This window comes from Megalops cyprinoides, chromosome 21 (genome assembly GCF_013368585.1).
Source record: "Megalops cyprinoides isolate fMegCyp1 chromosome 21, fMegCyp1.pri, whole genome shotgun sequence".
Lineage (NCBI taxonomy): Eukaryota > Metazoa > Chordata > Actinopteri > Elopiformes > Megalopidae > Megalops > Megalops cyprinoides.
Window position 1 is genome coordinate 26,964,674 of NC_050603.1, and position 26,243 is coordinate 26,990,916.

General features: G+C 43.7%; 1 protein-coding gene across 1 annotated transcript; it reads right to left on the minus strand.

Annotated features, from left to right (window-relative positions):
* Window positions 1-1,899: 1,899 nt before the first annotated feature.
* Window positions 1,900-20,319, minus strand: eppk1 (epiplakin 1). Its single transcript, XM_036555282.1, has 2 exons — window positions 20,243-20,319; window positions 1,900-12,086 (listed from the first exon to the last, which is right to left on the minus strand). The coding sequence occupies exon 2, from the start codon at window positions 12,070-12,072 to the stop codon at window positions 1,900-1,902; it is 10,173 nt and encodes a 3,390-aa protein (XP_036411175.1). The 5' UTR covers window positions 12,073-12,086; window positions 20,243-20,319.
* Window positions 20,320-26,243: the final 5,924 nt, after the last annotated feature.

Consider the following 26,243-nt stretch of genomic DNA (forward strand, 5'->3'; position numbering starts at 1 on the left):
CATAATTCACCATACTCAGTGGTTTGGTGTATGTTCTACACACACAGTTACATTGTGTGCCTTTCTGTGTTAGATAGACACAGTCCCTTTAAGAAATTGTGCTTTCTGGGTAGCGTGAGCTCTATGTTTGTTATTGTTTGAGCAGCGCGATTTTTGGTCTTGCTCACGGTGTGTGCTAAATGTAAAATTTTTCTTTCCAATTTGTTCAGTTCAAAGCAATAAACAAGGAAAAACCTTGTTTCATTTTTATTTGTTCAAGACAAACATGATTCATTCCACACGTCTTGATTATAATTGATTTCTTTACAAAAATCACATTTTATCACAAAAATGAATAGCACTTTTATTGATAAATGTGATCAAATGTGTGAGGTAAATGGCAAATATTAACCATATATGCTGCTTGTAATTGAGACAAAGTCAACATAAATTGTTATGGCTGTATTGTTTTAAAAACCCAATTATGTTGTGGCTCCAAAAGACCCGCGAACATTGGGTGAGTAACAAAAACACAAACACCACACAAGGGTTAATCTTGGTTTTCTTTGAGCAGCAACAGGCTTTTGCAATATGCTACAGGAATGATTCATTACAACTCTCTCATTTCCTGTCAATTGCTTTACAGCTTGGTTTGAAAGCAGTGCCGAAGACTACATTATCAATATTCATTCATTTTAAAGTAAGACTCGCTTGTCGCAAAGCAACAGTACTTCTCTTTGACATGAATGCTTGTATTTGTTAATATCAACATGTTGGTCATTGATCTTGACAGCAAACTGTCAGGTTTAGCGAACAAGACTGGATTTTTACTGGAAAATCTTTACAGTCAGGTGTTGGCTACAACGCCAATGATTGCCCTTAAATTAGCCAAGTATTTTCCTCTCTTAAATTGCTTGGAGGGACTAATAATATATGTAAATGTAAATAAATACATAAATAAATGTAAATGTAAATAATCAAACATGTAACCTTACTGAGCAGGTTGTTTCTTCTAAAGAAATGCTACCATAGAATGTGACTGTTACCATGCGTTGGTTAAGGTGTTCACAATGAAAACATTTTAAACCATGAAAACGATCAAAGCTCTGTGAAATGTAAAACTATGAAATGATTATAATCTGAAGAGTAGATCACCCATACAGATTCTTAGCCACTTCATACTGATAATGGATGTATAGGTATGAAATGTGTTTATAAATGTTGACGATTAACATGAAGATGGCCATGTTAGGAAAATGAATTCCAGAAATGATATGATAATTTACTGTGAGGACAAAAAACAATGACTATAAGGTATATTATGCATCAGCAGCATCTAATAGAGGGTACTAAAAGATTATTCTGATGAGTAACTAACATATTTCAACACAGTCGTCACGTCAGAGCTGTTTTGCATTAAAATTACATTACATGATGTGCCATCCTGTGTTTAGACACTTTATTAAGTTGCATCACTTTCAATGTTTCTGCTTTATAGTATACTACTTAATAAAATGTCAGACTCAGATTTCAGATGTCAATTTATTTTTGTTTTAAGAAGAAATTTATCCCACAGCTCAAAACAAAGTTGCTTACAGAAAACTTGAAACATTGACCAACTTACCAAGTTGCAAAAAGCAATTATGGGCAGCATTATGTGAATATGCAATTGCTAGTCTGGCAATGTGATTGGACAGGACATTTCAAACACATACTGGATAATGTGTACCTCATTATTAATTCATGGTGAAAAACGGGAAAATTCAAATGATCAAAAGGAATATCAACTTACTGTCAGTATAAAACCTGCAAAATTGAGATTTCAGTGTCTGGGAAGTATACATTTTGTAAACAAAACAGAAATTTTTCATCAAAATCAGGAATAGAGGTCTACAAGGCTGATATGGAATTATAGTCTGTTCATTTATTCAGAGACAGCAAGCTAAGGCCGGTTTCAGGATCTCTCACACATCTCTCCACAAGCTGCAAGTAGGTTAGGTTCTCCTGAGTGTTGGGGTCAAAAAAGCCTTTGGTGTCATCGTCGGGGTCTGAGAGAATCTGGTTCATTTCCTGGTCAAAGTAGCCTCGCTGGTATGCCACCTCCACGGGCACTCGATGGCTGTGCAGCGGATCGATGATGCCTCCAGTGGCAATCTGTGCTTCCAGGAGGCGAACGCCGTGATCCTTGACGATCAGATCTTTCTTCAAGGCCTGGAACAAGGAGATCGTGTTGCCTGTGTAGGGGTCGGCATAGCCCGTGACTGCCCTCTCTGCGGACAGCAGTTTGCTCTTCCACTCCGAACCGACTACGCCTTCGGCCACTGCCTCTTCCACAGAGAGCTTCCTGTTCCTTATTGGGTCAATCATAAAGCCAGTGGCAGCTTGCGCCTCCAGCAGAACCAGAGAGGTTCCAGGAGTCAGAAGCCCTTTGGATTTTGCTTCGTAGATGCTCATGATTTGCTTGGTGGACTGCACAAACACACCTGCGATGCTGTTGGTTCCTTGTAGGTATTTACGCACCGAGTCCATTTTACTCACACTGTCAGCTGTGACTCTCCCGGCGCTGAGATTGTCATACAGATCCTTATCTATGATCTTAGACTCAAGCAGCTCGTCAGCTGTTACATTCTTCCTGATACCAAGGAAAGTTGAGGGGACAGCTGTCTGCGTAATTGTGGTTGTTGTGGTTTTGGTTGTTTTTGTTTCTGTTTGCTGTGCGATTGTTGCAGCTGTTGTCTGCTGCTCTATTATTGTCAGTATGATCTCCATAAACCTCTCAATTGTGATGGTGCCAGATTTATACTGCCTCACTAGCTCCCTCCTTTTGTCTTCAGTGATATACTTGGAATAGAGAAGGTCCCAAAGAGACACCACTCGTCCTTGAAACTTTCCTCCTGCCTTAGTTGTGGTGGTGGCTTTTAGAATGGTCTTTGTTTGTTCATCAACAAAGAAGTAGTCTTCTCCTTTTTGGACAATTACAAGCAAGCTAAGGCCGGTTTCAGGATCTCTCACACATCTCTCCACAAGCTGCAAGTAGGTTAGGTTCTCCTGAGTGTTGGGGTCAAAAAAGCCTTTGGTGTCATCGTCGGGGTCTGAGAGAATCTGGTTCATTTCCTGGTCAAAGTAGCCTCGCTGGTATGCCACCTCCACGGGCACTCGATGGCTGTGCAGCGGATCGATGATGCCTCCAGTGGCAATCTGTGCTTCCAGGAGGCGAACGCCGTGATCCTTGACGATCAGATCTTTCTTCAAGGCCTGGAACAAGGAGATCGTGTTGCCTGTGTAGGGGTCGGCATAGCCCGTGACTGCCCTCTCTGCGGACAGCAGTTTGCTCTTCCACTCCGAACCGACTACGCCTTCGGCCACTGTCTCTTCCACAGAGAGCTTCCTGTTCCTTATTGGGTCGATCATAAAGCCAGTGGCAGCTTGCGCCTCCAGCAGAACCAGAGAGGTTCCAGGAGTCAGAAGCCCTTTGGATTTTGCTTCGTAGATGCTCATGATTTGCTTGGTGGACTGCACAAACACACCTGCGATGCTGTTGGTTCCCTGTAGGTATTTACGCACCGAGTCCATTTTACTCACACTGTCAGCTGTGACTCTCCCGGTGCTGAGATTGTCATACAGATCCTTATCTATGATCTTAGACTCAAGCAGCTCGTCAGCTGTTACATTCTTCCTGATACCAAGGAAAGTTGAGGGGACAGCTGTCTGCGTAATTGTGGTTGTTGTGGTTTTGGTTGTTTTTGTTTCTGTTTGCTGTGCAATTGTTGCAGCTGTTGTCTGCTGCTCTATTATTGTCAGTATGATCTCCATAAACCTCTCAATTGTGATGGTGCCAGATTTATACTGCCTCACTAGCTCCCTCCTTTTGTCTTCAGTGATGTACTTGGAATAGAGAAGGTCCCAAAGAGACACCACTCGTCCTTGAAACTTTCCTCCTGCTTTAGTTGTGGTGGTGGCTTTTAGAATGGTCTTTGTTTGTTCATCAACAAAGAAGTAGTCTTCTCCTTTTTGGACAATTACAAGCAAGCTAAGGCCGGTTTCAGGATCTCTCACACATCTCTCCACAAGCTGCAAGTAGGTTAGGTTCTCCTGAGTGTTGGGGTCAAAAAAGCCTTTGGTGTCATCGTCGGGGTCTGAGAGAATCTGGTTCATTTCCTGGTCAAAGTAGCCTCGCTGGTATGCCACCTCCACGGGCACTCGATGGCTGTGCAGCGGATCGATGATGCCTCCAGTGGCAATCTGTGCTTCCAGGAGGCGAACGCCGTGATCCTTGACGATCAGATCTTTCTTCAAGGCCTGGAACAAGGAGATCGTGTTGCCTGTGTAGGGGTCGGCATAGCCCGTGACTGCCCTCTCTGCGGACAGCAGTTTGCTCTTCCACTCCGAACCGACTACGCCTTCGGCCACTGCCTCTTCCACAGAGAGCTTCCTGTTCCTTATTGGGTCGATCATAAAGCCAGTGGCAGCTTGCGCCTCCAGCAGAACCAGAGAGGTTCCAGGAGTCAGAAGCCCTTTGGATTTTGCTTCGTAGATGCTCATGATTTGCTTGGTGGACTGCACAAACACACCTGCGATGCTGTTGGTTCCTTGTAGGTATTTACGTACCGAGTCCATTTTACTCACACTGTCAGCTGTGACTCTCCCAGCACTGAGATTGTCATACAGATCCTTATCTATGATCTTAGACTCAAGCAGCTCGTCAGCTGTTACATTCTTCCTGATACCAAGGAAAGCTGAGGGGACAGCTGTCTGCGTAATTGTGGTTGTTGTGGTTTTGGTTGTTTTTGTTTCTGTTTGCTGTGCGATTGTTGCAGCTGTTGTCTGCTGCTCTATTATTGTCAGCATGATCTCCATAAACCTCTCAATTGTGATGGTGCCAGATTTATACTGCCTCACTAGCTCCCTCCTTTTGTTTTCAGTGATGTACTTGGAATAGAGAAGGTCCCAAAGAGACACCACTCGTCCTTGAAACTTTCCTCCTGCTTTAGTTGTGGTGGTGGCTTTTAGAATGGTCTTTGTTTGTTCATCAACAAAGAAGTAGTCTTCTCCTTTTTGGACAATTACAAGCAAGCTAAGGCCGGTTTCAGGATCTCTCACACATCTCTCCACAAGCTGCAAGTAGGTTAGGTTCTCCTGAGTGTTGGGGTCAAAAAAGCCTTTGGTGTCATCGTCGGGGTCTGAGAGAATCTGGTTCATTTCCTGGTCAAAGTAGCCTCGCTGGTATGCCACCTCCACGGGCACTCGATGGCTGTGCAGCGGATCGATGATGCCTCCAGTGGCAATCTGTGCTTCCAGGAGGCGAACGCCGTGATCCTTGACGATCAGATCTTTCTTCAAGGCCTGGAACAAGGAGATCGTGTTGCCTGTGTAGGGGTCGGCATAGCCCGTGACTGCCCTCTCTGCGGACAGCAGTTTGCTCTTCCACTCCGAACCGACTACGCCTTCGGCCACTGCCTCTTCCACAGAGAGCTTCCTGTTCCTTATTGGGTCGATCATAAAGCCAGTGGCAGCTTGCGCCTCCAGCAGAACCAGAGAGGTTCCAGGAGTCAGAAGCCCTTTGGATTTTGCTTCGTAGATGCTCATGATTTGCTTGGTGGACTGCACAAACACACCTGCGATGCTGTTGGTTCCCTGTAGGTATTTACACACCGAGTCCATTTTACTCACACTGTCAGCTGTGACTCTCCCGGCGCTGAGATTGTCATACAGATCCTTATCTATGATCTTAGACTCAAGCAGCTCGTCAGCTGTTACATTCTTCCTGATACCAAGGAAAGTTGAGGGGACAGCTGTCTGCGTAATTGTGGTTGTTGTGGTTTTGGTTGTTTTTGTTTCTGTTTGCTGTGCGATTGTTGCAGCTGTTGTCTGCTGCTCTATTATTGTCAGTATGATCTCCATAAACCTCTCAATTGTGATGGTGCCAGATTTATACTGCCTCACTAGCTCCCTCCTTTTGTTTTCAGTGATGTACTTGGAATAGAGAAGGTCCCAAAGAGACACCACTCGTCCTTGAAACTTTCCTCCTGCTTTAGTTGTGGTGGTGGCTTTTAGAATGGTCTTTGTTTGTTCATCAACAAAGAAGTAGTCTTCTCCTTTTTGGACAATTACAAGCAAGCTAAGGCCGGTTTCAGGATCTCTCACACATCTCTCCACAAGCTGCAAGTAGGATAGGTTCTCCTGAGTGTTGGGGTCAAAAAAGCCTTTGGTGTCATCGTCAGGGTCTGAGAGAATCTGGTTCATTTCCTGGTCAAAGTAGCCTCGCTGGTATGCCACCTCCACGGGCACTCGATGGCTGTGCAGCGGATCGATGATGCCTCCAGTGGCAATCTGTGCTTCCAGGAGGCGAACGCCGTGATCCTTGACGATCAGATCTTTCTTCAAGGCCTGGAACAAGGAGATCGTGTTGCCTGTGTAGGGGTCGGCATAGCCCGTGACTGCCCTCTCTGCGGACAGCAGTTTGCTCTTCCACTCCGAACCGACTACGCCTTCGGCCACTGCCTCTTCCACAGAGAGCTTCCTGTTCCTTATTGGGTCGATCATAAAGCCAGTGGCAGCTTGCGCCTCCAGCAGAACCAGAGAGGTTCCAGGAGTCAGAAGCCCTTTGGATTTTGCTTCGTAGATGCTCATGATTTGCTTGGTGGACTGCACAAACACACCTGCGATGCTGTTGGTTCCTTGTAGGTATTTACGCACCGAGTCCATTTTACTCACACTGTCAGCTGTGACTCTCCCGGCGCTGAGATTGTCATACAGATCCTTATCTATGATCTTAGACTCAAGCAGCTCGTCAGCTGTTACATTCTTCCTGATACCAAGGAAAGTTGAGGGGACAGCTGTCTGCGTAATTGTGGTTGTTGTGGTTTTGGTTGTTTTTGTTTCTGTTTGCTGTGCGATTGTTGCAGCTGTTGTCTGCTGCTCTATTATTGTCAGTATGATCTCCATAAACCTCTCAATTGTGATGGTGCCAGATTTATACTGCCTCACTAGCTCCCTCCTTTTGTCTTCAGTGATGTACTTGGAATAGAGAAGGTCCCAAAGAGACACCACTCGTCCTTGAAACTTTCCTCCTGCCTTAGTTGTGGTGGTGGCTTTTAGAATGGTCTTTGTTTGTTCATCAACAAAGAAGTAGTCTTCTCCTTTTTGGACAATTACAAGCAAGCTAAGGCCGGTTTCAGGATCTCTCACACATCTCTCCACAAGCTGCAAGTAGGTTAGGTTCTCCTGAGTGTTGGGGTCAAAAAAGCCTTTGGTGTCATCGTCGGGGTCTGAGAGAATCTGGTTCATTTCCTGGTCAAAGTAGCCTCGCTGGTATGCCACCTCCACGGGCACTCGATGGCTGTGCAGCGGATCGATGATGCCTCCAGTGGCAATCTGTGCTTCCAGGAGGCGAACGCCGTGATCCTTGACGATCAGATCTTTCTTCAAGGCCTGGAACAAGGAGATCGTGTTGCCTGTGTAGGGGTCGGCATAGCCCGTGACTGCCCTCTCTGCGGACAGCAGTTTGCTCTTCCACTCCGAACCGACTACGCCTTCGGCCACTGCCTCTTCCACAGAGAGCTTCCTGTTCCTTATTGGGTCGATCATAAAGCCAGTGGCAGCTTGCGCCTCCAGCAGAACCAGAGAGGTTCCAGGAGTCAGAAGCCCTTTGGATTTTGCTTCGTAGATGCTCATGATTTGCTTGGTGGACTGCACAAACACACCTGCGATGCTGTTGGTTCCTTGTAGGTATTTACGTACCGAGTCCATTTTACTCACACTGTCAGCTGTGACTCTCCCAGCACTGAGATTGTCATACAGATCCTTATCTATGATCTTAGACTCAAGCAGCTCGTCAGCTGTTACATTCTTCCTGATACCAAGGAAAGTTGAGGGGACAGCTGTCTGCGTAATTGTGGTTGTTGTGGTTTTGGTTGTTTTTGTTTCTGTTTGCTGTGCGATTGTTGCAGCTGTTGTCTGCTGCTCTATTATTGTCAGTATGATCTCCATAAACCTCTCAATTGTGATGGTGCCAGATTTATACTGCCTCACTAGCTCCCTCCTTTTGTCTTCAGTGATATACTTGGAATAGAGAAGGTCCCAAAGAGACACCACTCGTCCTTGAAACTTTCCTCCTGCCTTAGTTGTGGTGGTGGCTTTTAGAATGGTCTTTGTTTGTTCATCAACAAAGAAGTAGTCTTCTCCTTTTTGGACAATTACAAGCAAGCTAAGGCCGGTTTCAGGATCTCTCACACATCTCTCCACAAGCTGCAAGTAGGTTAGGTTCTCCTGGGTGTTGGGGTCAAAAAAGCCTTTGGTGTCATCGTCAGGGTCTGAGAGAATCTGGTTCATTTCCTGGTCAAAGTAGCCTCGCTGGTATGCCACCTCCACGGGCACTCGATGGCTGTGCAGCGGATCGATGATGCCTCCAGTGGCAATCTGTGCTTCCAGGAGGCGAACGCCGTGATCCTTGACGATCAGATCTTTCTTCAAGGTCTGGAACAAGGAGATCGTGTTGCCTGTGTAGGGGTCGGCATAGCCCGTGACTGCCCTCTCTGCGGACAGCAGTTTGCTCTTCCACTCCGAACCGACTACGCCTTCGGCCACTGCCTCTTCCACAGAGAGCTTCCTGTTCCTTATTGGGTCGATCATAAAGCCAGTGGCAGCTTGCGCCTCCAGCAGAACCAGAGAGGTTCCAGGAGTCAGAAGCCCTTTGGATTTTGCTTCGTAGATGCTCATGATTTGCTTGGTGGACTGCACAAACACACCTGCGATGCTGTTGGTTCCTTGTAGGTATTTACGTACCGAGTCCATTTTACTCACACTGTCAGCTGTGACTCTTCCAGCACTGAGATTGTCATACAGATCCTTATCTATGATCTTAGACTCAAGCAGCTCGTCAGCTGTTACATTCTTCCTGATACCAAGGAAAGCTGAGGGGACAGCTGTCTGCGTAATTGTGGTTGTTGTGGTTTTGGTTGTTTTTGTTTCTGTTTGCTGTGCGATTGTTGCAGCTGTTGTCTGCTGCTCTATTATTGTCAGCATGATCTCCATAAACCTCTCAATTGTGATGGTGCCAGATTTATACTGCCTCACTAGCTCCCTCCTTTTGTCTTCAGTGATGTACTTGGAATAGAGAAGGTCCCAAAGAGACACCACTCGTCCTTGAAACTTTCCTCCTGCTTTAGTTGTGGTGGTGGCTTTTAGAATGGTCTTTGTTTGTTCATCAACAAAGAAGTAGTCTTCTCCTTTTTGGACAATTACAAGCAAGCTAAGGCCGGTTTCAGGATCTCTCACACATCTCTCCACAAGCTGCAAGTAGGTTAGGTTCTCCTGAGTGTTGGGGTCAAAAAAGCCTTTGGTGTCATCGTCGGGGTCTGAGAGAATCTGGTTCATTTCCTGGTCAAAGTAGCCTCGCTGGTATGCCACCTCCACGGGCACTCGATGGCTGTGCAGCGGATCGATGATGCCTCCAGTGGCAATCTGTGCTTCCAGGAGGCGAACGCCGTGATCCTTGACGATCAGATCTTTCTTCAAGGCCTGGAACAAGGAGATCGTGTTGCCTGTGTAGGGGTCGGCATAGCCCGTGACTGCCCTCTCTGCGGACAGCAGTTTGCTCTTCCACTCCGAACCGACTACGCCTTCGGCCACTGCCTCTTCCACAGAGAGCTTCCTGTTCCTTATTGGGTCGATCATAAAGCCAGTGGCAGCTTGCGCCTCCAGCAGAACCAGAGAGGTTCCAGGAGTCAGAAGCCCTTTGGATTTTGCTTCGTAGATGCTCATGATTTGCTTGGTGGACTGCACAAACACACCTGCGATGCTGTTGGTTCCCTGTAGGTATTTACACACCGAGTCCATTTTACTCACACTGTCAGCTGTGACTCTCCCGGCGCTGAGATTGTCATACAGATCCTTATCTATGATCTTAGACTCAAGCAGCTCGTCAGCTGTTACATTCTTCCTGATACCAAGGAAAGTTGAGGGGACAGCTGTCTGCGTAATTGTGGTTGTTGTGGTTTTGGTTGTTTTTGTTTCTGTTTGCTGTGCGATTGTTGCAGCTGTTGTCTGCTGCTCTATTATTGTCAGTATGATCTCCATAAACCTCTCAATTGTGATGGTGCCAGATTTATACTGCCTCACTAGCTCCCTCCTTTTGTTTTCAGTGATGTACTTGGAATAGAGAAGGTCCCAAAGAGACACCACTTGTCCTTGAAACTTTCCTCCTGCTTTAGTTGTGGTGGTGGCTTTTAGAATGGTCTTTGTTTGTTCATCAACAAAGAAGTAGTCTTCTCCTTTTTGGACAATTACAAGCAAGCTAAGGCCGGTTTCAGGATCTCTCACACATCTCTCCACAAGCTGCAAGTAGGTTAGGTTCTCCTGAGTGTTGGGGTCAAAAAAGCCTTTGGTGTCATCGTCAGGGTCTGAGAGAATCTGGTTCATTTCCTGGTCAAAGTAGCCTCGCTGGTATGCCACCTCCACGGGCACTCGATGGCTGTGCAGCGGATCGATGATGCCTCCAGTGGCAATCTGTGCTTCCAGGAGGCGAACGCCGTGATCCTTGACGATCAGATCTTTCTTCAAGGCCTGGAACAAGGAGATCGTGTTGCCTGTGTAGGGGTCGGCATAGCCCGTGACTGCCCTCTCTGCGGACAGCAGTTTGCTCTTCCACTCCGAACCGACTACGCCTTCGGCCACTGCCTCTTCCACAGAGAGCTTCCTGTTCCTTATTGGGTCGATCATAAAGCCAGTGGCAGCTTGCGCCTCCAGCAGAACCAGAGAGGTTCCAGGAGTCAGAAGCCCTTTGGATTTTGCTTCGTAGATGCTCATGATTTGCTTGGTGGACTGCACAAACACACCTGCGATGCTGTTGGTTCCCTGTAGGTATTTACACACCGAGTCCATTTTACTCACACTGTCAGCTGTGACTCTCCCGGCGCTGAGATTGTCATACAGATCCTTATCTATGATCTTAGACTCAAGCAGCTCGTCAGCTGTTACATTCTTCCTGATACCAAGGAAAGTTGAGGGGACAGCTGTCTGCGTAATTGTGGTTGTTGTGGTTTTGGTTGTTTTTGTTTCTGTTTGCTGTGCGATTGTTGCAGCTGTTGTCTGCTGCTCTATTATTGTCAGTATGATCTCCATAAACCTCTCAATTGTGATGGTGCCAGATTTATACTGCCTCACTAGCTCCCTCCTTTTGTCTTCAGTGATGTACTTGGAATAGAGAAGGTCCCAAAGAGACACCACTCGTCCTTGAAACTTTCCTCCTGCCTTAGTTGTGGTGGTGGCTTTTAGAATGGTCTTTGTTTGTTCATCAACAAAGAAGTAGTCTTCTCCTTTTTGGACAATTACAAGCAAGCTAAGGCCGGTTTCAGGATCTCTCACACATCTCTCCACAAGCTGCAAGTAGGTTAGGTTCTCCTGAGTGTTGGGGTCAAAAAAGCCTTTGGTGTCATCGTCGGGGTCTGAGAGAATCTGGTTCATTTCCTGGTCAAAGTAGCCTCGCTGGTATGCCACCTCCACGGGCACTCGATGGCTGTGCAGCGGATCGATGATGCCTCCAGTGGCAATCTGTGCTTCCAGGAGGCGAACGCCGTGATCCTTGACGATCAGATCTTTCTTCAAGGCCTGGAACAAGGAGATCGTGTTGCCTGTGTAGGGGTCGGCATAGCCCGTGACTGCCCTCTCTGCGGACAGCAGTTTGCTCTTCCACTCCGAACCGACTACGCCTTCGGCCACTGCCTCTTCCACAGAGAGCTTCCTGTTCCTTATTGGATCGATCATAAAGCCAGTGGCAGCTTGCGCCTCCAGCAGAACCAGAGAGGTTCCAGGAGTCAGAAGCCCTTTGGATTTTGCTTCGTAGATGCTCATGATTTGCTTGGTGGACTGCACAAACACACCTGCGATGCTGTTGGTTCCTTGTAGGTATTTACGTACCGAGTCCATTTTACTCACACTGTCAGCTGTGAGTTTTCCTGAGCTGAGGGCTCTATATAGTTTCTTATCTATGATCTTAGACTCAAGCAGCTCGTCAGCTGTTACATTCTTCCTGATACCAGGGAGAGTTGAGGTTTTCCTTTCCTCCTTTGACATCTTTTGGACATTCATGTTCATTTTGCCTCACAAATCTGTGGATTGAAAAGAAATCTGAGACAATTATATTGTGTTTTATACAATTAAGGAGTTGATTGTGACTTGGTATTGTTCTTCTACTCAGTTTCTGATGTGTGTTTTCTTCACAGAAAAAAAAATGTATTTGGTATTCACAAAATGCAAAATATCTGCAGGGACAATACTCTGGATTTTTAATGAGTGGTAAAGGTTGGGCTGTTGTGGTCATGAAAGTTGGATTGACCGGTAATTGTCCAAATTAAGATTAAAACTACATGTTTCGAAGCAGCCAAAATTACGAGTGGTGTGTTGGTTATCTTTTTTTTAATTTGTAGCCAAATGTGTTGGAGTGCCTGATGTAATTGGTGATAAATATGGGGTGGGATGGCTGGCGTGCCGATTTAGGTCTGTAGAGCTGTGGTGCTAGGTTTCGGGGTGCTGCTCTGGCACCCCGGGTTGATTGTGCTGGGGCTGCTGAAGGGTGGGACATCTCACTGGAATGATGCAGTTGGACCTGGTAGTGTGGTGCCTTTGGGGGCTTATGCCCCAGGGCCATATCCTCCAGGGTTTTTGCAAAAATGCTGGCGACATCCTTGTGGACATGGACATTGTCATATATAGGCTAAGAGTTGGGTGGTGAGCCAGATGCATACGTGGGACAAGAGCACATCTATGTTATATCTCTACATTCACCTCTTGTATTGTATAAGGGACAAAATCTTTTCTTAGTACAATTGTCGAGATGGTCATTTTTAAGTCTTGAAAAGCACTTGCTGCTTTCTGTGCTAGTCTTGTTACTGAGTCAACCACCCTCCTGTGTTCTTTTAGGCCATTTGTCTTCATGTGTAATAATTATGTGGCTAGACTTGCCAATGGTGGATGAGAGTAGTCTGAGAGCATCATTGGCTTTTGTACACCAGGTCTTCGTGGCCCTGTGGCCAAGGAAGAACAGTTTTTCATTTATGAATTTGCCAAATGGGTCAGTTTGGATCAGTATTTCTCTTTTTATTTGGAATTCCTGGTACTTTCTCCCCTTTTCCCAATTGGGAGTTGTTTAATTAACAATGATGGCAATTTGAATAATTAAGTGGCAACTAATCCCAAAGCTTTCTCTTCAATGTGTCACATTATAGCTTTCTTGTTTTGCAAAATTCAAATTACAGAATGGAGCTAAATTTAATTAAATCAATTTAAATTACTGAGAATACACTTTTAGGTTAGGTTGAGTGCAACGAACAATAACATTTAGAACACAGACCTCACAAAAGCTGTAATGTGTCATGAGCATTTAACGTAATTTAAATCGATAAATGCTATCCTTGTTAATTGAACAATCTCATGTTGTAGCTTTCGCAAGCACACGAACTTCAGACAATCTGCGCCATTTCGTGAGCATAATCATTTACTCTATTTACGCGATTGGTGTTGATTATTCTGTGAATTGTTTGTTTTATTGTTAACCAAGGAGGATAAAGGGGAACAGTTTGAAAGTAATGATAGATTTAAAGGTAGTGTTTGGGCTTCCCCTGTTCCCAGCTCACCAGCCACCACTGCTAGCTTGGCGCTAGCGGTAGGCTAAAGCACGTATACAGATGTACACAGACATAACAGTGACGTAATGACGTGGCTCTATGGTGGCTTTCTAGCTGTGGAAAAGCAAACCGGTTCTTAGAAGGTTTACAAGTTGAATCAGCTCCGAACTGGCACTAGCACCAGCCCAGAACTGGCACCTAGTTCGCGCTGGTGGAAAAGAGGACTCAGACATGCACTAAAACCCTGAACTTATGCTGCGTTCCATTTGAACTGGGAAGTCGCAATTTCCGAGTTCCCAGTCGGAAATTTCAACTGGAGCGCCCCTGAAGTCGGATTTCCGACTCGGAAAGTTGGAGCAACCTCACCAACCACCGTTGCCAACTTAGTGACTTTTTCGCTAGATTTAATGATTTTTCAGACCCCTTTAGCAGGGACGCGGGAAGTGAGGGTGCTGGGGGTGCTGCAGCACCCTCTGTTTTCTGTGTTGTATAACTGCGATGGCAAATAAAATATATATATATTCTTAAAATATTTTTTGTTCTGTGATATTTTAGGTTTCGTGTAGGACTATGGCGATGGAGAGAGAGGGTGGATATATTATTTTTATATACACTTATTTTCAAAGTGTATTAACCAATCAGATTTGTCATTGCCGATTATGATTCATGCAGCTTCAGAGGGAAGTTAGCTATTTCTGTTAGACTAGCACAGGCAGACCATTGGTGCAGCATGTCGCAAAAAGAATTTCTTCCAAAGATTTTTCTTCCAAGGATTTTTTCCAAAACCCTAAACCAAAACAGTCAAGGACGAGTGATGCTTCGGCTTTAGAGTCCAGCCCCAGCACCAGTGAGCTTTCTAGTCCTATGCAGTCCAACCAGCAGCAGCTAGCTATCACTAGCCCTTCAGCTACACCTGTGGCTACACGTGGCTCCGTAACACTGTCACTCAGAAAAGATTAACACATATGGCATTACTGAATGTCCACAAAGACATTTTGGATGATATTAATATTCAGGACCTCATGACAGAGTTTATCAGCATCACTCCAGAGCACAAGTCCACTTTTGGAGTGCCGAAGTCTTCATAAGGTAAGATGTTGGTTTTTTCACATCTACACAGGTGCTTGTTATTTAGGCTACTCCTGCCGCCGTGCAGTATATTTGTAGATATGTAACGTCTGGTTATGATTTGTAGCAAATCTTTAAAAACAGATTTTCTGAGTAGGTCTGTAGGTCATTGGTTTGAGTCTTCGATGTGACTGTAGCCGGGTGTAATGGTTTAACCTGATTCAGCCGTGTCAGCTGTTGCTGTTATCTGTCATTTGTTGTTGTAGTTTTGGTACTCTAGTCGGTCTAATAGATTACATGGGTTTGTTGTCTGGAGAAGTCGCGGGTTAAACATCTAATGTTATCCATGTAAATGTATGTACTATAACGTCATGTTTTGTGTCACCGAGACAAATGCTGCATCTGTTGCTCTCTTCTCATTCCTCTCTCTCTTGCTTGAAGTCTGTGGTTGCACTGATGTTTGCCAGGATTGGCTTTTTCCAAGCTCTTTAGCCAAAATCTTTGAATGTAATTTGGCTGGATTAGTAGGTTAGGTAAGTGGGGTAGCCTACAGCATTTAACATTGTACACATTGTATGTCGTTTAACTTCAGCATCCCCAACTGAAAAAATTGTTCCCGCGTCCCTGCCCTTTAGCGACTTTTTTTTTCTTTTCAAAAAAGTGCCTAGCGACAAATCTAGTGACTTTTTGGACAAACCTTAGCTACTTCCCATAGAAGAGAGTCACCAGTACTGCCCCGCAAGCAAAGAGGCACACCTCTCTCTGCTTCTACTCTGTTCAGTGAGTGGTAGAGAGGCAGAGCAGCACATTCAGTCTGCACGGCAGCTGACATAGATGTGAATGAGCTGCACATGTGCAAACAGTGTTGCCAAGGACCAATCACTAATCTGTATTGTTTGCGCCTTATCACTGTCTTATCACTCACTATCACACTGAAAACGGAACATCCTTCTTGTGGTTTCTTACCCATATAGCTGAAATCACAGCACAGCCATTGTCTTTAAATTATGTGCAAGGTGATTTTGTCAGACAATGTCACGGTTATAAAATTAGAATTTTAGCAGTGCAGAGCAGCAGCTTGGAAATGGCTTGGAAGTGACTGCTGGTGAACATGTAGTCTTAATGGGCCACGCTGAAGTCACTATGATTTTGTGTTCACTAGCTCATGTTTTTGTTACAATCAGTCTAGACCAGGGGTGTCAAACATACGGCCCGCGGGCCACATCCGGCCCGCACAAAGATTCAAAACGGCCCGCACATCAACCAGAGGATGTAATACAGGCCCTACTATTTCCGTCAACTCTTTACCATTACCACAAAACGTAATTCGTCATCCATCCACTAGGTGGCAACAACCTATTTCAACTGATCAGCTAGTCATCTTTCATGACTAAAGAAAGATCGCGAGCTAGCTACTTGCTGGCAAGAAAATGGTGTCAAAGATAAGAAAAGCTGATAAAGAGTGTCTGGCCTTTCAGGAAAAATGGACAAACGCCCACCTCTTTGGGGATGTTAACAGTAAGTGTTAAGTAAGGAGTATAATATTAGATGGCATTACCAGACTACTCACGCTGAGAAGTATGATCGCTACACCGGCCAGTTGCAGGAGGAGAAAGTGAAGGAGTTGGTGGCTACATTAGCATGGATTGAGGACATCGCTGGACAGCTGACACAAAAGCTCATTCAAAAAGTTCAGGGATTTGTTGCTTTTTCCGTCGCAATTGACGAAAGTACAGATATAACGGATGTGGCACAGCCGGCGATTTTTATTAGAGGTGTTGACTCTACTTGTAACATCACAGAGGAATTCGTAGAACTGGTACCCATGACTGACACTACTACGGCTAGCGACATCTTCAGTAGTCTCGCTGCATCATTGGATAAATTGGGAGTAGACTGGGCCCGTGCCGTAAGTATGGCGTCAGATTTATGTCAAAAGTCGCGAGCGCAGAAAATATACTTTGCGAGCACAAGAAACATGCTGCGAGCGCAGAAAACATTCTCACGCACAAAGCAGCCACCACGCGCGAGAGAATTTCTGCTTTGTGCTGGCCAAGCGAGCATGTTTCTTGCGCTCGCGAGAATGTTTTCTGCACTCGCGACTTTTGACATAAATCTGACGCCATACGTAAGTCTTGCGACTGATGGCGCACCATCAATGATCGGTGTGAAAGCTGGAGTTGTGGCCAGACTTCGAGATGAAGTGTAGCAGTTTGGAGGGGGTGAGTTTTGGAATTTTCATTGTATACTCCACAGAGAGGCACTCTGTTGTAAAACACTGAAAATGGACAATGTCATGGCTGTTGTCATCAGAACTGTCAACTTCATTCGAGCCAAAGGGCTCAATCTCCGGCAATCTGTAATATTTTTTATGTTAAAAGATATGAAACAAAAAAGTTGGAAATGTATTGAAATGGAATCAAATAAAATAAATGGGAAATTAGCCTAGTAGTTGTTTTACTGATTCCCAATGAAACGGTGTTCAAACTGTCTTGAAAAAACGAATCGTACTGCCATGCAGATTTCATGGTTGCCCTTTTTGAATGGATGGTCAACGATTATTTGGCCCTTGATGACCTAGAAATTTAGTGATGTGGCCCTCAGTGAAAATGAGTTTGACACCCCTGGTCTAGACTATTGCAGTGCATGACTCTTTGGTTTGCCTGAACAAACCATTGAAAGCCAGGGTTTTTCCTGTAATTTCTTTGATTTTTTTGAATCAGTGTCTTAATTATCAAAATATAATTAACACTTTACAAAAAATTACACTTATGTGTAAATGACTAATAAACTGTCGTACCAATTCTACTATCATTTTATGCTTCAGGGTGTGTAGCCTTTGTGATGCACACACCCTTTCTGCTCTCTGGTCCACAGATCTCTGGGAATTTCTCTTATCTCCTCCAGACATGATAAGAACCTGTAAAAACCTGAATGCAAACCCACACCCAGCTACTTGGCAGATACCACCCACCCATCCAGTTAGGCAGTTTTAGGTTAGTGTGAAATGCTTTTTGTCTCCAACTAGAAAAGACTAGAAAGCAGCACAGAAAATCTGACAGTCTGCCTTGTTTGGGCTTGTCATCAGGTGTGTGTATTTTGCATTTTTGCAGTTTTCTTGGCAAACAAAATGCCTTTTGAGGCATGCCAGGAGCTGCCTTCACCCACTATTATATTGAGCAGAATTTAAAAGAAGCCAATCAAGCATAGTGTTAGCAAAAGGCTTATATCCACCAAGTGTGTTGTGGGTAAGATTTACTGAGAATAAAAATGCCCTTTAGCATTTTCAGAAGCAGCAGTTTCAAGTCTTAACCTTTGGAATTGAAATAAATCCAGTTCTCACTGACATGCTTAATCTTTACAATACAAAATACTATTTATGACATGCTGTCTCATGAATACAGAAATGAACTCTACCCCGGAATACATAAGGTTAACAGCAATGTATTTACCAGGATATCCTTTTAACCCTTACAACACCACACCTATTCTATAAACCCTTAAGCACCATGTTTACCCCATGAACCTTTGTCTTATTTGTCTTATTTATCATACCATATCAGGACATCCTCATTAGTCTTTACTACTGTATTCCTGCCCCCTGTGTTCCCATTTATCATACAATACATACTCAAACTAGATTACTGTTTAATATACACCTTACTCTTTACTTTAGTAGTATACCCAAAGCACTACAAACCTACCAACAAATCCCACAGCTTACATGGTGTTCCATCTGTAATACATGCACCGTTTCGTTATTAGACACACTAAAGGACAGGTCTGCTGAACAAACAACACTAGCAGGCACAGCTAACAGCAAATATGCAAAGAAATCCTAGCAAACTAACCTTTACTCCTCAATTTGCCACTAGGTCTGTCAGCCCTAAAAGAGGTTTTCAGTTTGCCATATTTCCTTTCCATATAGTCTCTGATCTAATGTTAGGCAGCAAGCTGTTAATACAGCATAACTGTCTCTGCACTGTCAGATGATGCATTGTCTGAATGATGCATTCACTTTCTGGTTTTTGGAGACAGCTAGATAGCTAGGACATCCGCTTTACTAGCATGTCTCTAGATAGTTCTGCGAAGTGAAATGACATGCATTTAGTGTTTGCAATTTGCTGGACACATAACTAAAATTACCCTTAAAGTTTGTTGGCTTAATAAATGTACAGACTTTTTGCCATTAACTGTATTCTTTCACTTCCACACCTGATGTCAGTTTCATGTGATCATTGGCAATACTGGCATGAACAGACCATGAGCATAGCTTGTCCAAGGCCACTGGGGAATCAAAACAGCAACCTTTTTTATTAGGAGCCCTGCTCCTTACCACTATGCTACACTGCCACTTGTCTAAGCAGAAGGATGGGGGTATAGTCATGGTGGAATGCCTGGCAGAAGGTTGCTGGAAGAGGTTAGGGATCATTCACACATGTGTAAATTCAACAAAATGCGAACCACCTTTTCAAACAGTCCTGAGCTGACATGTAAGGGTCCCCTTACACCTGACTGTGGCCAATGAGACAGGGGAAAATTGTTACATGGATACCTTTTCCTTAATTAATTATGTGTTTTTTGCATATAACCCTATAATTCTGAGATAATAGAGATTAAAGGTGGCATTATGCAGATAGAACAGTATTAGGCGCATATTTAAACTGTTGCCAGGTTTCTGAATGTACCACATGTTAATACCACCGCCAGCTTTAGTATGTTTTAATGATTTCATTGATATTCTTTTTCATTCTTTCAAACAGAGTTTAATTAGGCATGCTGGAGACAAAGGCCTAATATATAGGGCTAAAATATAACCATAAAAATGCATATATAGTGGTTAAAATGAGTTACTTAACCTTGAAACCTTTTCAACCATCTGGAAGAAACGTCTATATAGAACAGAGTGGAAGTGCACAGAAAACTAAAGCAATGACTGCTAAAAATGTAAGAATCATTTCACATACTACGATCATGTCACTGATGACAGATGAAAGGCAAGAACTGCCACTATGAATTCCAATGGTGATTTGTGGTCAGTTAACAGAAAAAAACCTTGTTCAAAGTTAAACTGCTTCAGACTGCTTAGATCCATTCTTTACAGATGTCACCCTCATGATAGAATTTTCGAGGAAAGATTTTTGGCATCTCCTGCTCACATCACAAATCAACAGGTCCACAACACCATCTAGTGCTCGGACCTATATGGTGTAGCACTGGGGAACGTGTTGCAGAGATAGCATCAAAGAAAAGACAGGTACAGGCTTCCCAAACACCCAGGTATAAGCAGAAATCTGACATGTTTAGAGATATCTGATTTAACGGCAGTGCTGTCCCAACAACCAGGATGATCACAGAAATGGTCGGACAAGCAGTATCCTGATGATAGTGCTGTCACAGCAGTGGTCAAAGTTCATTCAGTTGTATGCTCAATCTCAAGGGAGTTGCCAAATATACATAGAATTATATATGCAATTTAAACTGGTACAATTTTCTGTTATGCTGTGTGTTAGATTCAATCTTTTGTTAGATACTCTGTCTTAGGTAAGTAGTTCCAGGGACACCCTGCCTACCTGGTCTGAGATGGTTTAGATTCCTTGCTGCAGCAGAGAGGGGAGGCCTGGAGAACAGTGACTTAAGTGGGAAACACTGCTTCTTTCTTTCTCCTCAGCACTGAGAAAGCACATATACTCTATTGTGTTTGGCTCCGCCCCTAAGAACACGCGACCCTGGTGGTGGACAAACTGAAATTCCAACTTTCACCCCAACCATTTCTGGAGTTCCTCCTTTACCAAACAAATGTCACATTATCACCCAAGAGTAATGTTTGGAAAGGATATATCCTTTGATATGTTTCTTTAAAGGATCTCATACATACTCTCATGTTTCCCTACCTATTGATGCCTACCCTAGACATATTGTTTAGAATCATTAGTTAGCAGTAACTGATGCTGAAATATAAAACATTTTATTTATATGCTTGCTTTCAGTTGGTGTTGTAGTCTATTTTGAGTCGTATGCTAATATATTTACCTTTCCAGATTGGATTTTATTTAAATTTTAATTTCTTCAAAATAAGATGAAAATACATAGTTTTGTATGTAGAGACTGTTTATGGGACTAAATGGTAACAGTGACTGCCCTGACAACTTCTGATAGCTTTCCTAAACACACCCAGATATGCATAGCTGAAGAACCAGTTCAAGAGCTAGCTGTCAAGAAATTTCATAATCAAAAGTGATCATAAGCAATTAAGTCACTTCCATTTTTTACATTATTCATGCACCAGCAGCATTTGTTTAACATTGCATAATGAGAATTAAGTGTGCAATTACTGCAAAAGTTGAATCAGGTATGAAAGAGAAAGGGAAGACTTTGGAAAATAAAAATAAATGTGTAAATGAATCCACTATTACAACCAAAGAGAAAATGCAAGCTCTGTTAAGGACAAGTGTTGGTAGCAAGGCAAATAATTTATTTTCTTATTTGATTATGATATCTGAGTCTGAATTGTTTTTTTAACTGTGTGTTTAGTGAACAAACAGGCAATGTAGTGAGGCTTTCATTGCAGCTGCAGTTTTGCCAAACACGGAAGTTTAGACTAGAGGAATACAACCCTGCCGTTGGCAAGGGGTTGCTGTATTATGTAAGGCTCAAAAGATTGTGTGGTTTTTCCAGAGAAATTCAAAGCAACAATGCCTTCCAGTTTGGTGATAGGAGCTAACATGTCTGTGGGGTGGAGTTTGAGACCTGTTGTGATTGGTCTGACATTGCCACCCCTCTGCAGCAGTCTCCTGTATGTTCACACTGCCTCTGCCACACTACACTTGCGTTCAGCAGATATTGAGACACTTTCTGCTCTGTCAACCTCATACAATTGGAATGTTGGTGGTTTCACACCCTGTCAAGCAGGGAAAATAAATGAATGTATTTGCAAAGGATAGAGCTCTACTGGAAGAGAGTCTCTGTGTAACATTTGAACTAAGATTTAAATACAGTACCTCTTACTTTAACATAGCTACATCTCTTACAGTAATCTATATTGATTGAACAAGGAGCCCTCTTAATTAAAGATACTTGCGAGGCAAGTTTTACAGCTGACAATTGCATTGCTGGATGTTTACTACATTGCTGGATGTTTAACTGCATTGGTGTATATTCACCCTTTAAATTTTCACATGCCAGGTAAAAGTTAAAAGGTGAGATTTGACTACACATATGTCATATATCATGCCTGCTTGGAAGAAGTAATAATAATAGAAAGAACAAGTAACTAGTCTGTCAGCTAGAACTGATGACCATTTGTGAAACAATCGCTTGTATTGTTTGGCTTTACATTTTTGAACTCTTGGCTTGGGTTAATGAATTAATTAAGGCCATTGCTGTGTGTGTTTTGCTAACTGGCATTTTTACTTTTCAGACTGGCAACCAGTGACATTACACACAGCTGGAGATTATGACCCTGTTCACACCTGGTATTAATATGCATCTTTGGTGATCAGATCACAAGTGGACAGCGCTAAGTACAGGTGTGAATGCACCAAGATCCGGTTTGAGAGCAGATCATTCAGACTACATTCGGAGTTGGTCTGGGCCGCATATGGCCACATTCTTTTAGCAGTGTGAACGCAAATGCTTCCTGGGCCACATTGAAGGACTGCCTACTCAACTGTTGTCCTCTGCGTAGCGGAAGTACATAGCCTACTCATTCGCACGCCAACGGCATTCATACCGGTGTGATTAGATGTTTCGCATGTAAGCTAAAACCAGTGCGATTAGAACATGAGATTGGAAAAATTCTAGCTAATTTTAGCTTTGAAGTAACAGCGATTTAACGTAAAAAAATATAGCAAATGCTTGCTGAAAACTATGAGAAGCTTAGTAATGCTAATGAACCATGTGCACCACATTGCATGAAAAATAAGTTACGTGCAAAAGGGTTTTAAAGTGCAACAACAGGCAACAACTGGAGTTCGCAAGCTACGTCAAATGCTTCCAAGCCCCAAAGGTGTAATGAAATATATTATATGGAAAAATGGTATTATGAATAACACATGAAGTGTTGAAGTTCTACAAATGTAGTAGACTATTGTGGGAGTCAAGATTTACAATATCATGAATATCAAGGGGACATTCTAAAACGCTTAACATGGATTAATGTCCCAAAATAGCGATCAATGATCACCAAATTTCTCTCGGATGTCTGTTGTCAGAAACATTTCTTCCTGTCAAAAAATCAAAACCTAAATCAGAGGAGTTTGGTTGTTATCTCACTACGTTTTCCTCTGCATTGACGCCGATTATAAGGAAAAAGCTTAATGTGGCTTAATGTCCCAAAACAGCAATCAGTGATCACCAAATTTGTCTGACATCTCACATGTCATAAACACTATCTCCTATCAAAAAGTGTCCGTATTCATAGGATTTCGGTTTTGATTTTTTGACAGGTGGAAGTGTTTAAGAAGAGAGAAATTTGGTGATGATTGATCGCTGTTTTGGAAGATTAAGCCATGCTAAGCCCTTTCACGTTAAGCTTTTTAGAATGTTCCTTCTTCCATAACAAGCGCGCTTCGGTTTTAGAAAAGTAATTCATAGATGTATTCACAACACTAGCAAACCAGCAAACACCCTTTGATATTAAACTACATTATGAAACATTTTCATTGCAGTGAATAACATAAGAAACTTTGGAAACATAATATCTTGCTTAGCCTATTTAATTCAACCATACTGCCAAGGTGCCAGACAAATACAGTGAAGTTCAAAATGTTCTAATCTAGCGTTTATGCAGAAACAGAATTTAACAAAAGATCAGCTGCAGCTGAGTTATGGGTATTTAATTTCAGTGATGAACGGAATCTAGCTTTTTTCAGATTCGGAATTCAGATTGCTTTCTCAAAATCTCTCCAGATCCATTCAGTTGAGTAAACCAACACCTTTCAAACTGGTGGTCAGAAGACCAGTTGAGAACTGGATTCAGATAATAAAATAAAAGTGTGTCTGAACAGTGTTTGTTGAAAAACACTTAGGCTTCTGCATTTTTGTGTGTGTAACTGTAATGCTGTATGTCACTGCACTCCTATATCCAAAAGCTAAGGTCATAATAATATTTGAACTTTCCACCCTCAAGAGCATGAAATTTTAATCAAGTTAGCTAGCTATCAATCTAGCAAAGCAACTTAGCTGGTGAACTGTAGTTTGTTAATAGCTTGCTAAAATACATAACTTTGTTAAAACTGTGCAATTTTACAAAGGCACAGAGCCAGTCGAGAAGCTGCAAACCCTGGACTTTGGTAGTCCTGTGTAAATGGAGAGAAGCCAGGAAACTACAGGGCTCATATGGATTTAAATCTTGTGTTGAAGCTTTATTTCTCTGTACACATGAATGTTGATTCAGTGCTTCAATAGAGAACAGATTTGTTTACTGATAACCAACCCATACTAATCAGTGTAAATGCCACCTACAGTTCTCCGAAGAGAAGTGGAGAGGCAGCATTCTGTTCCTATTTTTTTTTTTTTTGGCTGTACATTCCTGCCATTCTTATTGTCCGCTAATCAGTGCTTTTCAATTTTGTTTTTTCCACTTCATGCTATGCATATTCTGCTGTATAACTTTCAAGATTTAAGATTTTAAGGAAAACACAAAAAGCACACAGCAATTTTTAATAGCATTGATCCAAATGATCCAAAGCTGAAAGATGACAGCAGACAGGAGTTGGAAAGTGAGTGGTTGGGGGTGGGTGGGGGGCGATTGTGTGCTAGATCAGTCCAAGTAGAGTCTGAAGAGATGTATCTTCAGACCACATCTGAAGGATTTCAGTGATAGAGGTGTCCGTAGCAGGACAGGGCGTTCGTTCCACCACTGGGGAACGATGTAGGAGAAACGTCATTGCCTTGCAGAGTGAGAACCTCCGGCTTTGTCTGTGCAAGGAGCAAGACGTCCAGTTGCTGCTGAGCGTAGGGGCCAGGCAAGTGTGTAGGGCTGGATGAGGCCTTGGAAGTAGGTAGGGGCTGTCCTGTTGACTGCAGAGAAGGTGAGGATCAGCGTTTTGAATCTGATCCTGGCTGCGACAGGAAGCCAGTGGAGGGATTTAAGCAGGGGAGTAACATGGGAGAATTTGGGGAGGTTGAAGATTAGTCAGGCAGCTTCGTTCTGAATGAACTGCAGAGGCTGGGTGGTGCAGGCTGGGAGGCCTGTGAGGAGAGCGCTGCAGTAGTCCAGGCGAGGGAGCACTGTGGACTGGACAAGGAGTTGCGTGGCGTATGTTGTCAGGAATGGATGAATCCTCCTGATGTTGTGGAGGAGGAATCAGCAGCCCCGTGACGTGCAAGCAATGTACTCCTTGAAGTCCAGGTTGCTGTCGAGGATGACGCCCAAGCTCTTTGCTGATCGAGAGGATGGTATTGTGGTGCCATCAACGGTGATCGAGAAGTCTTGTGGGTGGGAAAGGGCTGGCTGGGATGAAGAGCAGTTTTGTTTTCTTGAGGTTCAGCTTCAGATGGTGGGATGTCATCCATTTGGAGATGTCAGCCAGGCATGTGGAAATTCTTTCGTTGACCTGGGGGGTAGAGGGAGGGAAAGAGAAAAAGAGTTGGATGTCGTCAGCGTAACAGTGATAGGAGAAGCCGTGTGATGTGATAACTAAGCCAAGTGAGTTGATGTAAATTCAGAAAAGTAGGGGTCCCAGCACTGAACCCTGTGGGACTCCTGTAGTGAGAGCGGTGGGTGCAGAGGTAGATCCTTTCCAGTAGTCAGGTAGGACTTGAACCAAGGGAGGGCGGTCCCAGAGATACCCATCTCTTACAGTTTTGAGATTTGGTGGTCGACTGTCAAAAGCAGCGGAGAAATCAAGGAGGATGAGGACGGATGATAGGTTGGAGTCTCTAGTGGTGTGGAGAGCCTCCACACCACTAGAGGAATCACCTCCAGGAATGCGGTTTCTGACTGGTGGGGATCCAGGAGGTTGTTCCTGAGAAGAAAAGGGGACAGTTGGTTAAGTACTGCATGTTCCAGGGTTTTGGATATAAATGAGAGGAGAGATACTGGTCAGTAGTTCATAACATCTGTTGGGTCAGTGGATGGTTTCTTCAGGAGTGGAGTAACCAAAGCTTTCTTGAGGTCTGTGAGGACAATACCAGTGATTAGTGAGGTGTTGATAATTGAGGAAAGAAACGGGGCGATCTCACTGGATATAGATTGGAGCAGAGTAGAGGGTATGGGGTCCAGAAGGCAGGTTGTAGCATGGTGGTCTGAGATGAGTTTATTCTGAAAGTGGAGGTGGTGGGGTCAGTAGGGGGGTTGAGGGTGGAGGGGAGAGTGAGGGAGAATGATACAAAATAGTGGTCCGATACATGGAGGGGAGTCACTGTGAGGCGGGTTGTGGCGCAGCTTCTGGTGAACACAAGGTCTACCTGGTTGCTGGCCTTGTGGGTTGCAGGTGATGGCGAGAGGTTGAAGGCGAAGGACTGGACCTATGCCCCTAGACTTTATAACATCTGCCCACACATATCAACAAGACACTGTCAATTCAGAATTTTAAAGCTATTTGAAAACTCATTTTGCAGGTTTGCTTT